Below are 17,049 nucleotides of genomic sequence, written 5' to 3'. Positions count from 1 at the left end.
TGTAAGAGAGCAAAAGAGAGAGACAGATTTGAGGATATTCACCATCAGCAGACTGAGTCGAGGATAGAAACACTGACTATTAATTAGACCAAATGAACATACATCTCCTCTCATAAGTGATGTGTTCAGAGTTTAGCTTTCATGGCGAATTAAATTATGCATGGAGGAAAAGATACCAATGAGTCCTAAATCACACCCTACTGTAGTCCCTTTTAGCACTAAAGTGTTCTGGTCAGTAGTGCACTATATGGGGAAAGGTTGTCAGTTAGGACAGTTGGTTTTGCTGGGCAATGTAGGGAAGCGTAAGACATAAAAAAGTATACATTTATATGTGAATCAATAGATCCAGAGCCACAGTTAACTACAGCTAATGCTAACCCTCAGGGCTACAGCTAGCTACAGCTAAATCTCAGGGCAACCGCTAACCATTACCCTTATGGCAACATCTAACCCTAAGCTTCAGGGCTACAGCTAGGAACAGCTAACCCTAAACATCAGGGCAACAACCCTAACCCTCAGGGCTATCGCTAGATACAGCTAACACTAACCCCCAGGGCAACCGTTAACCTTAAAGCTCAGTGCTACATGTAACCCTAACCCACAGGGCTATAGCTATACACACTTAATGCTAACTGTCTGGGTTCCAGCTAATGGTAACCTTCAGGGCTACAGCTAGCTACAGCTAATCTTAACCGTCAGGGGTACAGCTGACAACAGCCTCACTGTCTGACTCAAACTGAGTCTGTAAGACCTTAACGTTGTGTTATGCTGTTTGGGACAGCAGAGAAAAGCCATCATGAATTATTGTACAGGCACACTAATGACTCTCCCCAGTGTTAGACTTTTGGCAGCAGGTGAACACTCTCTGGCCCAGACAAACACATCATCAGATAGGGCCAGCTCCAGACAGTAGCCAATAGCAACACGTCATGACAGATCTACAGTTCCAGTAGCCGATAGTTCCCTGCCCGTTCTGACAGGCTGAAGTGATCCAGGCGTCTGTACGTGGTAAAGGACAGTGGGAGCGCCTGCTTGGTTGCGTGTCAGTTGGGGTGAAGGTGGCCCCGGGCAACAACTCGGAGAAGATGGAAGGACTAGCTGTAGTGTTTGTCTAACAGAGGTTAGGGGATGTTGTTAGGGTGTGGTGGTAGTTGGAAGTTGGTTTGTGGGAGGAACCAGGAAGCGCTACATACAAAAAATGTCACCCAGCCTTGGAACTTGAGGTCACTTAAACCTTTTTAAAGCCGACCAAACACTGGGAAACAGCCGCAAAACTCACTGCTGCTCATTGTTTAGAATTTTACAACAATCATGTGGAAGCCAAGATGTCAGGCTGAAACCGTAATTATCCTCTTTATTCCCACTCTGTCTAGAAATATGAAAGAGAGAAAATATGTGAAAACAGATGATTTTCCGAGGTTTGAACCTGGTTAAAATGTGCAAACTGGCTACAATAACATTAAACGACCCTATTGTGTTTAACGACCCTGTTGTGTTAAATGACCCTATTATGTTAAACGACCTTAAAGTGTTAAGCGACCCCACTCTGTTAAGCGACCCCACTAAATGACTCTAATGCAGCACAGTTTCCTCACATCAGAACAAAGAACATGATATGACTCTCAAATGACAATAAGGGACATGATATGACTCTCAAATGACAACTAGGGACATGATATGACTCTCAAATGACAACTAGGGACATGATATGACTCTCAAATGACAACTAGGGACATGAGTTCCTAGTTCACTACTTTGATCAGGAGCCCTATAAACCATAGTCAAAAGTAGTAATTATACAAAACCGGGCTGGCTGAAGGTGAATAGAAGCTCTCTGTGTGACTGGGGGACTGCCTCCTGCTTGAGGCATGAACATTAAATACCATTTATGAAGAAGACAGTTCCATTAAAATGTTAATCTTGGAGATAAACAAGTCATATTTGATCATTATTCTCTATTCAGCCCACCACAGGGTCTGATGAGAAACACTGTGATCTGTAGTGACATCACAGCAGCACAGGTGGCTCTGAGAGCTCAGCAGGCCGATTAAATGCGAGGGGCCATGTTGTTCCCTTGACCTTACGTAGTTTCTCTTTCACTCCATCCCTCCTGGTTTTTCTGTCTCTCCCTCTCTAAGTTTGTCAGTATTCTGTGAGTGTGTTTTGTGAAATGATCTGATATCTCTTAGCTCTTCTCTCTTCTGGTCTGATGTCTCCTTTATCTTCTCTCTGTTCTCTCCTTTCTGTGCTCTGTCTGTTCTCTCTTTTCTCTGATTGGAACTCAGGTTGAAGGGGTTCTCCCTGCTGCCTGCTGGAGTTGAGTATAGATCTCTGGTGAGTGAGGCAGAGAGCAGAGGAGAGTGAAGGATGGGATGCGGTGGTGATCGATGTTCACGATGAGTCATAGACTCTGGGATCCCCCCATCCATTCTGTCTCCTCTCCCCTGCCCATGGGCAGCCTGCTCCAGCACTCTTCTCACCCATCCTCCTCTCACTCCTTCTTTCTCCTCTCCTCTCCCTTCCCCCTACTCCTCTCACTCACTCTTTCTCCTTTTCCCACCCCTCTTTCTCCTCTCACTCTTTCTCCTCTCTCCACCCCTCTCTCTCTCCTCATTCCCCCTACTCCTCTCACTCCCTCTTTCTCTACTTTCCCCGTCTCCTCTTCTGTTCCCTCTTCCCCTCCCCATCTGGAGTGCATTAGCTTAATTCTCTGTGACTGAAAATAGTCAAACCTACCCAGAATACCTTTGACCTCATTACCCAGGGGTGTTGGTGGAGGGCTTGGCCCTCAGGTGTGTGTCTGGCTTGACTATGAGAGTCTTTGAAGGTGAAGAAGGAGGAACTTAAACCTTGTTGTTGGGACAGTTTTAGAGAAGCTAAATGTTTCACTGACTGGTGGGATGGGATTCATTTTTTTCTCCCTTTAACAGGAACTTTCTCCCTGTGTGATAGTTTTATTTTTTTAAAGAATTGAAACTTTCAATTGAAAGTTATTTTTCTTCTAAAGATGATTTCTAAGCTGAACAGGTTGCATTTAAAGTGAATGTTCTCCACAGTGTGTTCTCCACAGTCCTTCCCCCCAGTTGGGTTCCTCCATCCACTGATATCATGAAATAACATAAAGACAATTTCCCTCTCCTTTTCTGATTGGCTGTCCTTGATGGGGTGTTGTTTTCTGATTGGTGTGTTTCAGGTGGAGTTGTCTGACAGCACTGCCCACACCATAACAGACGCATATGCAGGGAAGGAGTACATTATCCAAGTGGCGGCCAAGGACACAGAGATCGGCACCTGGAGTGACTGGAGCGTTGCCGTGCATGCAACCCCCTGGATGGAAGAGCCCAAACAGATCACCTCCACCACCGAACAGGAACCCGGTACGTAACCATGGAAACCTACCCATTGATCCTCTATGGCTGCACAAATGGCAGATGGACTGTAAAATAGGGCACTGTCCCTGTAGTCCCTCTCCACAGTGTCCCTGTAGTCCCTCTCCACAGTGTCCCTGTAGTCCCTCTCCACAGTGTCCCTGTAGTCCCTCTCCACAGTGTCCCTGTAGTCCCTCTCCACAGTGTCCCTGTAGTCCCTCTCCACAGTGTCCCTGTAGTCCCTCTCCACACTGTCCCTGTAGTCCCTCTCCACACTGTCCCTGTAGTCCCTCTCCACACTGTCCCTGTAGTCCCTCTCCACAGTGTCCCTGTAGTCCCTCTCCACAGTGTCCCTGTAGTCCCTCTCCACAGTGTCCCTGTAGTCCCTCTCCACACTGTCCCTGTAGTCCCTCTCCACAGTGTCCCTGTAGTCCCTCTCCACACTGTCCCTGTAGTCCCTCTCCACAGTGTCCCTGTAGTCCCTCTCCACAGTGTCCCTGTAGTCCCTCTCCACAGTGTCCCTGTAGTCCCTCTCCACACTGTCCCTGTAGTCCCTCTTCACAGTGTCCAGTTTCGTTGACAGTTCTCAGTTACAGTTGGTCTCAGTTGAAGGTCAGTCAGAGTAACACAGTACGTGTATACCCAGCAGTGACCTGGAATATTGGAACGATGGCTTTAATACTTCTCTAGTTCTCGGTGTGAGTCAAGCAATTTCTCTAACTTTCAACACATTCAGATGAATAGAGTAGAAAGCGTTGGTTGGGAATTTGGGGAGGTGCACGTTTGAGCTGTGTGTCCCCCTCTGCGGGTGTTGCTAAGAGCTGCAGCTGTGCGACAATGGGATGCCAGACTCTTCGTCTCTGCATCTGTGGACTGTGAATGAAGCCATAGCTTTCTGAAAGTCAACATGCCCAGACAACTACTTCCATCCAGCCTACTGAACTGTCCTCCAGTTGGTTGATTCACACTGGAATGTGGCTTGGTTCATTCTTATAGGTCATTCTTATAGGTCTTATGGATCTCAGCACACTACTGCTCCCTCCTGGAAATCAGTGGTACTGCAGCTACAACCTTCCCCTCTTTCTCTCTGTCCACACACACGTACACACACACACACACACACATACACAAACACACACTTTAAATTGTTGTTCACAGATACTGCATACAAATGCATTCTACATAGTTGAGTGTTTGTATACTAGTTTATCACACACATCTTATACTCCACTAGATTATTCTGTCTTATATATACTACCTTCCACTAATTTGCTATTTATAAACTAGGTGATTCTAGCCCTGAATGCTGATTGGCTGAAAGCTGTGGGATATGATATTGAATACAACATGACAAGTTGATACTTTTCAGTATTCTAATTACTTTGGTAACTGGTTTATAAAAGCAGTAAATCACCCTTGGTCACCATACAGGTACTGTACTATACTAACATGTACCATACAATACCGGTTTAAACTGTGCCACACTATGTTGGTTTAAACTATGCCACACTGTACTGGTTTAAACTGTGCCACACTATGCTGGTCTAAACTGTACCACACTATACAGTTTTAAACTGTACCACACTGTACTGGTCTAAACTGTACCACACTGTACTGGTCTAAACTGTACCACACTGTACTGGTCTAAACTGTACCACACTGTACTGGTCTGAACTGTACCACACTGTACTGGTCTAAACTGTACCACACTGTACTGGTCTAAACTGTACCACACTGTACTGGTTTAAACTGTACCACACTGTACTGGTCTAAACTGTACCACACTGTACTGGTCTGAACTGCACAAGACTCCCCTACCTGGCTTCATCTCACCCTTCACTCACTCTGTCCAAGGAAATACTTGTTTTTAGATCATTTGTCCCTTAAGAAGGTTTAACAAACAGCAGATATGACATCTGTGTTTTATAAATACCATAGACAGCTCGAACACGCATTAGATGGGGTATCTGATTCTGCTCTTCTCAGTTTCATTCAGCTAGCAGACAGTATCGAGTTTGTCCTACCAGGCCAAGCTGCTGGATTAACCAGTTCACAGAAAGAATATGAGAGAGAAAGACAGAGAATGAGAGAGAGAGCAAACAATGGGAAAGATGTAGCTATCAAATCTTGCTGCCTGCAGTTTGATTTGAGTAACATTTCTTTGCTCAAGTCATTTCACAACTCGATAGCTTTCAGCCAGAACACCACAACCGAACTCACTGATCATTAATCAGAAGTAAAATAACAGTTTCTTACATGAATCACATTGCATTCCTCTTTACAGCCACTTGGGAAAAAAGTGAAATGCATCAGACCACTTGCTGCAATAGTTATTTTATTACCATGCAGTGAGTAATATGTTGTTTGATGTGTGAGTGTATTAACTTGGCAGGCTGCCATTTATAATACACTACAACATGGTTTATCTGATATAGATATACAGTATCTTTTCTAGAATTACATTATTGATGGTATGTGTGTATGTATGTGTGTGTGCTGTAATATTGTAGCCAGTATGAATGACAACAGGACAATGGTAAACAGCTGCTGTTCTGTCCCCCCATTAACAGCAGGGATGTAATATGGACGAGGTCACTAGCAGTTGACATCATAACTGACTTTAGAAACAAGTGTGTTATTGATTGTTCTTGCAGATTAGAATTGATTCAGTTATAGTCACATTCAGTCCAGTTTTACAATATTATAACAGTAAGCAGTAGTGAAGGATCATCATCTATTCTGACAGCTGGACGGTATCTTGACAAGTTTATTGAATGAACGACGAACCGCAACCAGAAATCAGGCAGGGCATTCACAACAAACCAGCCCATTGCTTCCCTCAAGGCCAATATCCGTTCAATAGAGATTACCAGTACTGTGTGAAAAAAATTAAGTAAGAATTTATACAGGCCATCTGGTCTTAAAATGGATAATTTCTCCTGACATCCCAAACAGTCATAACTGTTCTGACTGTACTAATGACCGCTTATAAATGTCCTAACTGCCATAACTGTCCTAAATATGTCCTAACTGTCCTATTCCCCAAATAAAATGTTAAGATAAACAGAGTTTTCTTTTCTAGTTTTTGCCTTTCCCGGGAGCAATTGACCTTTTAGATACACAGCTTTTGGAGATAAATATTTTAGACCCACAGCTATTAGAGACACAGCTATTAGATACACAGCTATCAGATAGACAGCTGTTAGATAGGCTAACCATCGATTAGATATACAGTTTTTAGATACACAGCTGTTAGAGACCCGGCACTTATACACACAGCTTTTAGATACACATGTATTTGATTCAGCCATTAGACACACAGCTTTTAGATACACAGTTATTAGATATACATCTCTTAGACACACAGCATTTAGATACACATCTATTAGAGCCACAGCAATTTGACACACAGCTTTTAGATACACATGTACAGTGAGGAGAACAAATATTTGTTACACTGCCGATTTTGCAGGTTTTCCTACTGACAAAGCATGTAGAGGACTTTTATCATAGGTACACTTCAACTGTGAGAGACAGGATCTAAAACAATAATCCAGAAAATCACATTGTATGATTTTTAAATAATGAATTTACATTTTATTGCATGACATAAGTATTTGATCACCTACCAACCAGCAAGAATTCCGGCTCTCACAGACCTGTTAGTTTTTCTTTAAAAAGCCCTCCTGTTCTCCACTCATTACCTGTATTAACTGCACCTGTTTGAACTCGTTACCTGTATAAAAGACACCTGTCCACACACTCAATCAAACAGACTCCAACCTCTCCACAATGGCCAAGACCAGAGAGCTGTGTAAGGACATCAGGGATAAAATTGTAGACCTGCACAAGGCTGGGATGGGCTACAGGATAATAGGCAAGTAGCTTGGTGAGAAGGCAACAACTGTTGGCGCAATTATTAAAAAATGGAAGTTCAAGATGACAGTCAATCTCCCTCGGTCTGGGGCTCCATGCAAGATCTCACCTCATGGGGCATCAATGATCATGAGGAAGGTGAGGGATCAGCCCAGAACTACACAGCAGGACCTGGTCAATGACCTGAAGAAAGCTGGGACCACAGTCTCAAAGAAAACCATTTGTAACACACTACGCCGCCATGGATTAAAATCCTGCAGCGCACGCAAGGCCCCCCTGCTCAAGCCAGCGCATGTCCAGGCCCGTCTGAAGTTTGCCAATGACCATCTGGATGATCCAGAGGAGGAATGGGAGAAGGTCATGTGGTCTGATGAGACAAAAATTGAGCTTTTTGGTCTAAACTCCACTCGCCGTGTTTGGAGGAAGATGAGTACAACCCCAAGAACACCATCCCAACTGTGAAGCATGGAGGTGGAAACATCATTCTTTGGGGATGCTTTTCTGCAAAGGGGACAGGACGACTGCAACGTATTGAGGGGAGGATGGATGGGGCCATGTATCGCGAGATCTTGGCCAACAACCTCCTTCCATCAGTAAGAGCATTGAAGATGGGTCGTGGCTGGGTCTTCCAGCATGACAATGACCCGAAACACACAGCCAGGGCAATTAAGGATTGGCTCCGTAAGAAGCATCTCAAGGTCCTGGAGTGGCCTAGCCAGTCTCCAGACCTGAACCCAATAGAAATTATTTGGAGGGAGCTGAAAGTCCGTATTGCCCAGCGACAGCCTGTATGGAGGAGTGGGCCAAAATCTGTATGGAGATGGTCTGTATGGAGATGGTCTGTATGGAGATGGTCTGTATGGAGATGGTCTGTATGGAGGACTGGGCCAAAATCTGTATGGAGATGGTCTGTATGGAGATGGTTTGTATGGAGATGGTCTGTATGGAGATGGTCTGTATGGAGGACTGGGCCAAAATTCCTGCTGCAGTGTGTGCAGACCTGGTCAAGAACTACAAGAAAACTTATGATCTTTGTAATTGCAAACAAAGATTTCTGTACCAAATATTAAGTTCTGCTTTTCTGATGTATTAAATACTTATATCAAGCAATAAAATGAAAATTAATTACTTAGAAATCACACAATGTGATTTAAACAATTTTTTTTTTACATTCCGTCACTCACAGTTGAAGAATACCTATGATAAAAATGACAGACTTCTACATGCTTTGTAAGTGGGAAAACCTGCAAAATTGGCAGTGAATCAAATACTTGTTCTCCCCACTGTATATGATTCAGCTATTAGACACACAGCTCTTAGACACACAGCTTTCAGATACACACATATTAGATACACAGCTTTTAGATACACAACTCTTGGAGCTGGGTATTTTAGATACACAGTGATTAGATACTCAGCTTTTAGGGACACTACCTACCATGAGACAAGGCAACCCTGTCCGTTATCAACCCGTCAACCCAAGGTGGCTCTGAGCCAATCGGCATCTCTCTGTGGTACCCAGGCACCGTCGGTATGGATTTTCTGGATCACAGTCACGTGGCTCTACAGAGTTCAGGGGAAGCGTGGCTACAATCAGACATGTCCAGTGTTGTTTTGGGCTGTGTATCAGATGTTTTGTCCTCTACGTAATTGACTGTTTTGACTTACTCTGTTGTGATTGGTTATGTTGCAGAGACCACTCCATCCCCTGCCCCTCCCTCAGCGGAGCCCCATAGGTCGGGTGTCCCAGTGGGAGGAGCTTCCTTGTCACTCCACCTCCTGTCATCTCTGTTCTTGTCCTTCTGCCTGCTGCTAGGGCCCCTAATGTGGTGAGTACACACTAAACACAGCACACTACAGTAGTGTACAGTACAGACACTAACAATCTGGTCAGAGGGCCCCCTAACCCTCCTAGCAGTACTGACACAATGTTACTGTCTGGTCCGAGGGCCCCCTAACCCTCTTAGCAGTACTGACCCAGTCAAATTGTCTGATCTTAGGGCCTCCTAACCCTCCTATCAGTACTGACACAATTTAACTGTCTGGTCCGAGGGCCCCCTAATCCTCCTAGCAGTACTGACACAATCAAACTGTCTGATCTTAGGTACCTTAACCCTCCTAGCAGTACTGACACAATCTAACTGTCTGATTATAGGGCCCCCTAACCCTCCTAGCAGTACTGACACAACCTAACTGTCTGATCCTATGTGTGCTTGAATGAATACCACTCTCTGCTTGGCTCTTCTTTCCATTAGCATGTTGTGCTGGATTACCCGACAGAATCCTGGGCTTAGCGCTGTGAGCCAAACAGAATCTCAATTTAAAGTACATAATAAAGAGCAGAGGGTCAGAGAGGAGAGGGGAAGAGAGGAGAGGATGAGGAGAAGAATAGAAATGAGGATGAAAATGGAGTGGTAAAGGGGAGGAGATGGAGAGGAAGGAGGAAAAGGAATGAGAGGGTAAGGGGTTGGAGTGGATAGGAAGGGAGGGAGGGAGAGGAAAGAGGAAAAGGGAGGAAATGGGAGGGAGAGGAAAAAGGAGAGGAGTATGGTAGGTACCTTCTGCTCCACGTAAAACCATCACATGACATCACAGGAAGTGGAGCAAGTCCACTGGCTGATTCCTACGGGGTTAAGGATGATGTACCACATCAGGGCAGGTCCTCCATCCCTCCCTCCTTATCCTATTGTGCCCTTTTCTCTGGGGGATTCATGGCAGCAGTTTGGCAGCTGCATGTCTAGTCCTGCTTAGTACATCAGCCCACAGACAGCCCAGAGTGAGTGCATGCATTTAATATCCCTGGGGGAACCTACAACCCTGGCCATGCTCCACCAACGGTGTTACAAAGGACTCACCATTATGCAGCTAATAGAACCGATGTCACATAGTGTATTAATATGAGACTTCATACAGACTTCTAACAGTAGTACCATGGTGTTCTAACATTAGAACCATAGTGTTCAAACCAGTTTTCTAACAGTAGTACCATGGTGTTCTAACATTAGTACCATAGTGTTCAAACTATTCTTCTAACAGTAGTACCATGGTGTTCTAACATTAGTACTATAGTGTTCAAACTAGTCTTCTTAGTGCCATGGTGTTCTAACATTCGTACCATAGTGTTCTTACAGTAGTACTATAATGTTCTAACAGTAGTACCATGGTGTTCTAACCTTAGTACCATAGTGTTCAAACTAGTCTTCTAACAGTAGTACCATGGTGTTCTAACCTTAGTACCATAGTGTTCAAACTAGTCTTCTAACAGTAGTACCATGGTGTTCTAACATTAGTACCATAGTGTTCAAACTAGTCTTCTAACAGTAGTACCATGGTGTTCTAACATTAGTACCATAGTGTTCTAACTAGTCTTCTAACAGTAGTACCATGGTGTTCTAACATTAGTACCATAGTGTTCAAACTAGTCTTCTTAGTGCCATGGTGTTCTAACATTAGTACCATAGTGTTCAAACTAGTCTTCTAACAATAGTACCATGGTGTTCTAACATTAGTACCATAGTGTTCAAACTAGTCTTCTTAGTGCCATGGTGTTCTAACATTCGTACCATAGTGTTCTTACAGTAGTACTATAATGTTCTAACAGTAGTAGTATAGTGTTCTAACTGTAGTACTATAGTGTCCTGGCAGTAGGGCCATAGTGTTCTGACTGTGGTACTTTAATGTTCTGACAGTAGTACCATAGTGTTCTGACAGTAGTACTATAGTGTTTCGGACATTAGTACCTTAGTGCTCTAACATTAGTGTTCTAACAGTAGTACTATAATATTCTGACAATAGTACTATAGTGTTCTAACATTAGTACCATAGTGTTCAAATTAGTCTACTTAGTGCCATGGTGTTCTAACATTTGTACCATAGTGTTCTAACAGTAGTAGTATAGTGTTCTAACTGTAGTACTATAGTGTCCTGACAGTAGGACCATAGTGTTCTAACTGTGGTACTATAATGTTCTGACAGTAGTACTATAGTGTTCCGGACATTAGTACCTTAGTGCTCTAACATTAGTGTTCTAACAGTAGTACTAGAATATTCTGACAGTAGTACTATAGTGTTCTAACAGTTGTACCACAGTGTTCTAACATTATTACCATAGTGCTCTAACATTATTACCATAGTGTTCTGACAGTAATACCATAGTGCTCTAACATTATTACCATAGTGTTCTGACAGTAATACCATAGTGCTCTAACATTATTACCATAGTGTTCTGACAGTAATACCATAGTGCTCTAACATTATTACCATAGTGTTCTGACAGTAATACCATAGTGCTCTAACATTATTACCACAGTGTTCCGACAGTAATACCATAGTGCTCTAACATTATTACCATAGTGTTCTGACAGTAATACCATAGTGCTCTAACATTATTACCACAGTGTTCTGACAGTAATACCATAGTGCTTTAACATTATTACCATAGTGTTCTGACAGTAATACCATAGTGCTCTAACATTATTACCATAGTGTTCTGACAGTAATACCATAGTGCTCTAACATTATTACCATAGTGTTCTGACAGCAGTACCATAGTGTTCTAACATTATTACCATAGTGTTCTGACAGCAGTACCATAGTGTTCTAACAGTAGTTCTTCCATTTGCAGTTCATACAGTGAAATGCTTCTCACAGAAAAACAATCAAACTGACTAATGTTAATGGATATCACACTGACTCGTTCCTCTAAAGGACAGCATGACACATCCAATATGTAATTATGTGAATGTCAGCTGTTCTCTCTCTTTCTCTGAGGATCAGTGAAATGTCAGTTGGTTAACGATTCTTCCGTACTTTCTCAGTTTCACAACCAGATCCATCATCCAGCTAGACCCCAGCACATCATATTTATTCTGCTGGTATATTCCAGAACACTGAACCTTTGTTCGCTCTGTTCTAGATTGCCAGCCTTTAGTTACCTGTGTGATGGAAAACATTAGTTAGCTCTGTTCTAGTTAGTTAGGATACACACTCTAAGATTCTTAAAATATCATTGTTTGATGTTAGTAATTTTGCTCCTTCACCCACTATTTATCTTGCTCTGTCTCTTGTTCTCTCTCCCTCTCTCTCTCTGCTTCTTATAGATATACATTCCTGTGGAAGAAATAAGGAGTCTTCTGTTTCTATTTTGCACATGTTAATGGATATCGTGCATTGATCATTTAATTGAAGTTTCACATGACATTAAGTAGAAAATCCAGAAGCAATGAAGTTAAAGAAAAAAATTAAAAAAAATTCAAAAGAAGAAGAAATTACTCCCTACAACACCAACAAGAACAACAAAGATACTAACAGACACAGATTCAGACATTTCTGAAAATTGAAAATGGATTAATTGACAGACTGATTGAGTGCCATGGACTCCAATACAGCTATTGGGCCATGACTCCTTGGAGGTCAGTTTGTGGATCTGAGACTGATAAGACTATCTCGTCAGCACAGCACACCGATTTCATTCTCCATCTTGTACTTTTGATTTAATTGTTTTTAAAGCCTTTTATTGATCATCCAGTGATATTGAAGACACTTGTAAAGATCCCAGAATCCCCTCTTAGTCATTACCTGCAGTGACATACAGCTAACTCATCATGCCAAAGACTTGTCTTGGAAAAGGTTTCCCACAATCCTTAGCTTCCTGAAGCCTGTGCCTGTGTAGAAGGGAAACGTTCTGCATTCTGAGGCGCGCGACCATCACCAAGAGAGTTGAGCTGTAAAAGCACTGTGGATATGAAAGCAATTCTTCTCCGCCGTCATCATCCTCATCAGCAGCAGCTTGGGACTTTTGACTGAGGTACTAGAGCTTGGTAAAATGGTAAGGCTCTATCTGCAAAGGAACGTTCTAAAATCATGGACTTTAAGGATTTGAACCCTCAATAGTTCAAGCGGTTATTGTCTTGTATGCTTTTAACAACATGATTCTGGGTATTTTGACTACTTCATTATGTAGGTGGGAAACATGGCACAGAACCTTAGGATTACCAACTCTATATTACGGTCTCAACCCTCTAGCTAGACTAGATCCTCAGTCCTTTAGCTAGGCTAGGTTCTGAACTCTCTGACTACATTTGGACCTTAGTCCTTCAGCTAGATTAAATCCTCAACTTTCTGGCTAGATTAGGACCTTAGTCCGCTGGCTAGATTAGGTCCTTAATCTTCTAGCTAGATTAGGTCCTTAGTCCTCTAGCTAGCTTAGGTCCCTAGTCCTCTTACTAGAGGAATACACTCTGGAAAAAGAAATGAGTTTGCTTTCCAATTCCATTGCCTTTACAAAAATGTGTTTTTGCAGTTTACACTTTAATAGCTAATATCACAAATTTGTATTATGTTATACAATAATTATTGTTGTGCTTTATTGTATTGTTTATTATTGAAGAATAAAACACATATAGGATCTTAGTTCATTCTTCAGACATTCATAATGGCTTAATTCTCAATGATCATATTTTGTAAAAACTATGATATGTATCTTTAACATGAAAAAAGTTTATTATTTAATAATGTATGTATTAGCTTTAGATTCTTGTAACCTATATCTGGGTTCTTTTTATAGATGTATATACAATGAGAGGTTGTTCATTAAATGTGACCATTTCACAATGAGTAGGATCTTGCCAGTCTTCCTTTCTTTCTGTTATCAATGTTATTATCATGTTATGAATGTGTTATTAACACACTGTCATTGGCGTGAAATACACTGATATCTACAGTGTATGTAAAATGGTCCTTCTAGACCAATTAGCCTTTAGTATTTTTCACAGTACTCTTTCATATTGTCTTTAAACACCTGGGACAGTGTTTGTATGTGATCAGTACATGAATGGAAACCATTGTCTTTAAAAAGAGATATTAATAAACACATTTGCCACCATTTGATGGCCAAGCATTAGTAATTAACCAATTGACGTTTGGCACTGAAAAGGAAAATCAGCAATTCTGAAAACAGACATTACAATCCACCAAATATATATGCAAAAAAATATGCAAAAATTCTAAGATTCAATGTCTGTAAAATTATCATAGGGTGGTAAGGGACACATTTTTAAAAAGTATTGGAAAAATATTCCTTTTTGGCAAAGTTGTGTCACTAAAAATGTAAAGCAAAACAACGATAAAATGGAATTGTTTCATATCATATGAGAAAAATCAACAATTGAATTGAAAAAAAAAATCTAAGACAAATGTCTTAAGTGTTGCCAAGATTATTGCTACTCTTAGGAAGTCTTATGAATAAAAATCATAGACGATGAAGTATCTGGCCATTGATATTAACCTTTAGGAATACATCCATGGTCATATATGTCTTATTTCATTAAGGTATAAATAGGTCAGAGAACACAAATAAAATCAGATACTAGTTAGATTTTCATCAAATTAGCAAGGGCTGTAAAACTAAATGCTATGTATGAAAATACCCCTTTACAGTATTAGGGAATTATTATATATTTTTTAATCAAAACTAGCTCATTTGTTTGATTAGAAAAACTATGCCTTTCGGACCTTCCCTATTCCTAATTAACCCTGCCCACCTTGTTTCCACTCCTTTCAAGGAGGAAGCATGTAACATCTTTGCAGATGTTATGTGCAGTGCCTTCTTTCCCATCACCTTAAACTTGAAGGAAAGCAGAAGTCTCTCATTCTCCTCCACCGGCCCCACAGCAGAAAAGACATTAAGTTCATGAACCGCGTAATCTTGGGCCGCTTTCTACTGGTCAGAGTGTGAGGTTCGTCACAGGGAACACTTAATCTTGTTGAGTTACCTTGACGACACTCTCCAGGGAGCTTGAAAACGGAAGGACATAACCCTTGAGGCTGTGTTCACTAAGTCCTGCCTCTAGTAGTGACAGGTACATGGTGGCAGCTCGGATCTGATACTGTCCAGACCAAAAAAAACTGGATCTGTGATAAACCAGCCAGGAAGAGGACACAGGTGTATTTTGACCCCACGTACAGCAATGAGGAAAGTTTGGTTTATCTAAGGATCACAGTTGGAGAATTTCAGAAGTTTCAGAATTCTTTGGGTTACCAAGTCTCAAAAACAAGTCTCAAACTACAAATTTGATGCCACCTTCCTGTTGACAACAACGTATTTGGACCTCTGACAGATAAAAGGCTCTATTTCTATCTAGACAAAAAATGCCATCATTCAGAGTTTGCTAAATTGCAGTGTGTACGACAGAATTTTTTTTTGCCCTAAACACCAGAAAAAGGGTTATGCATAAAAAGACATATGGTCATGCACAAAATGAAATGTACTGAGAAATATGTGCCAAATTTTTGAAAACATTTAAAATAATATACCAACGGCCTGTTCCAATAAACAGTTAAAATGAAAACAAAAACAACATTGTACATTGTAAAAAAATTATAGAAACTAGCATAGTACAAATTGGAAATCAAGGGTAAAGCATCATGCCAATTAAACATTTCAAAATACAAAACATATGAAAGTAGTAGTAGCCAGTCTGTGACCACTAGAATGCAATAGCTGCAAGTAGGTGAAGAGTGTCTGGTATATAAGCCTGTATATACTGTATGTCTACTGACCCTAGTTCACATTCAAGGCTGTGCTCTATGATACACAATCCAGTTCTTCTGTCTTCATTTTTGTGTCAGTCATAATTGTCAGGTATTCTGCAAACATGTTCTGTCAGTTTTCATGATTGTTTCTTTCCACTGTGACCAGTGTTTTCATTTGATTTGGTTGGGTTGCTCTCCTGAGGCTTTCTGGGGTCTACTTGTGTTTGTGAACAGAGCCCTAAAACCAGCTGGCTTAGTAGGCTGTTCTTTATGTTCATGAAAAGTATGAGAAACAATTTATTTCAGGTGGATGTGAAATTTAATGTCTCTCTTCGGGATGTTCATAATGTGTGTCTATATTGCTAAGTCAGCTCTTTATATGGGGTTTGTATTGTACTCTGAGGATACTTTAGCAGAATTCTGCATGCAGCTTTAATATGGCGTTTGTCTCGTTTTGTTAATAAGCTCTGTCTCCCTCACTTTCTCTGCTTTTCTCTCTTTGTCTCCTTCTCCGTCTTGTCTTCTTCTCACACTGTCACTTTCTCTCTGTCTCCCTCTCTTTGTTTGTCTCCCTCCCTCCCTCCCTCTGCTGTATCCTGGAGATGTGGCCCTCATTAGTCCAGTGGGAAGAAGTTCGTCTGTAGAAGATCAATGAAATAAAGCACTCAGTTGCACTCTGGTCTCTTTCTTGATGAATCATGTAAGAGTATTGAACTGAAAGATTGACCCTGTACACAGATTTGCGGAGAAAAGACAAGAGAGGGAGGGAGATGCAGAGGACAGAGAAACGAAGGATGGGGAAACAGAGATAGAGATGTATGTTCAGAGAACAAAGCAACATCTCAAGTAATGCATTCAGAGATTAATTAGGACTGCACCCCCTAATTATGTGTCATTCAGTTTCACACACTTAAAATATTTTCTTTCTTAAACCTTTCATAATAAAGGCCTCATCAAGAGAGAGAGATTCATTTAGAGAGGAACAATGGGTTTTGGGGTTCTGTTTGTAACCCCAATCCAAGCCCCTGGAGAGTAGCACAGTTAGACCAACCAAATCTTTAGAAAACATAGAGAACTATTTGACACACTGGAAAGAATCAACCAAAATGTCATACAGACCCACAAATAATTATCTGTTGAGAATAACACGGCACAAAGATATAGTTTGTCCAAGAAGTAGGAAAGGTAGGAGACCTACGACTGTCAAGAGAATTAGAAGAGTGAGAAGAGCTTGGAGGGTTAAGAGAGTTGGAGCGATAAGAAAGCTAGGAGT

The 17,049-nt window shown here is 41.5% G+C and overlaps 1 protein-coding gene across 3 annotated transcripts in view; it reads left to right on the top strand.

Annotated features, from left to right (window-relative positions):
• The window catches only part of cntfr (ciliary neurotrophic factor receptor), a 214,643-nt gene extending 198,248 nt beyond the window's left edge, over positions 1 to 16,395 (top strand). For all 3 annotated transcript variants that reach the window (XM_020042725.3, XM_013140250.4, XM_034290113.1), the window contains 3 exons: positions 3,194 to 3,377; positions 8,938 to 9,073; positions 12,344 to 16,395. In XM_020042725.3, the coding sequence (XP_019898284.1) occupies positions 3,194 to 3,377; positions 8,938 to 9,073; position 12,344 (321 nt within the window). In that variant the 3' untranslated portion in view covers positions 12,345 to 16,395. The remainder of the gene's footprint in view (positions 1 to 3,193; positions 3,378 to 8,937; positions 9,074 to 12,343) is intronic.
• Positions 16,396 to 17,049: the final 654 nt, after the last annotated feature.

The sequence above is a fragment of the Esox lucius genome, chromosome 23 (assembly GCF_011004845.1).
Source record: "Esox lucius isolate fEsoLuc1 chromosome 23, fEsoLuc1.pri, whole genome shotgun sequence".
Lineage (NCBI taxonomy): Eukaryota > Metazoa > Chordata > Actinopteri > Esociformes > Esocidae > Esox > Esox lucius.
The sequence above is the reverse complement of the archived record's forward strand: the minus strand, read 5'-3'. Positions and strand labels throughout refer to the sequence as shown.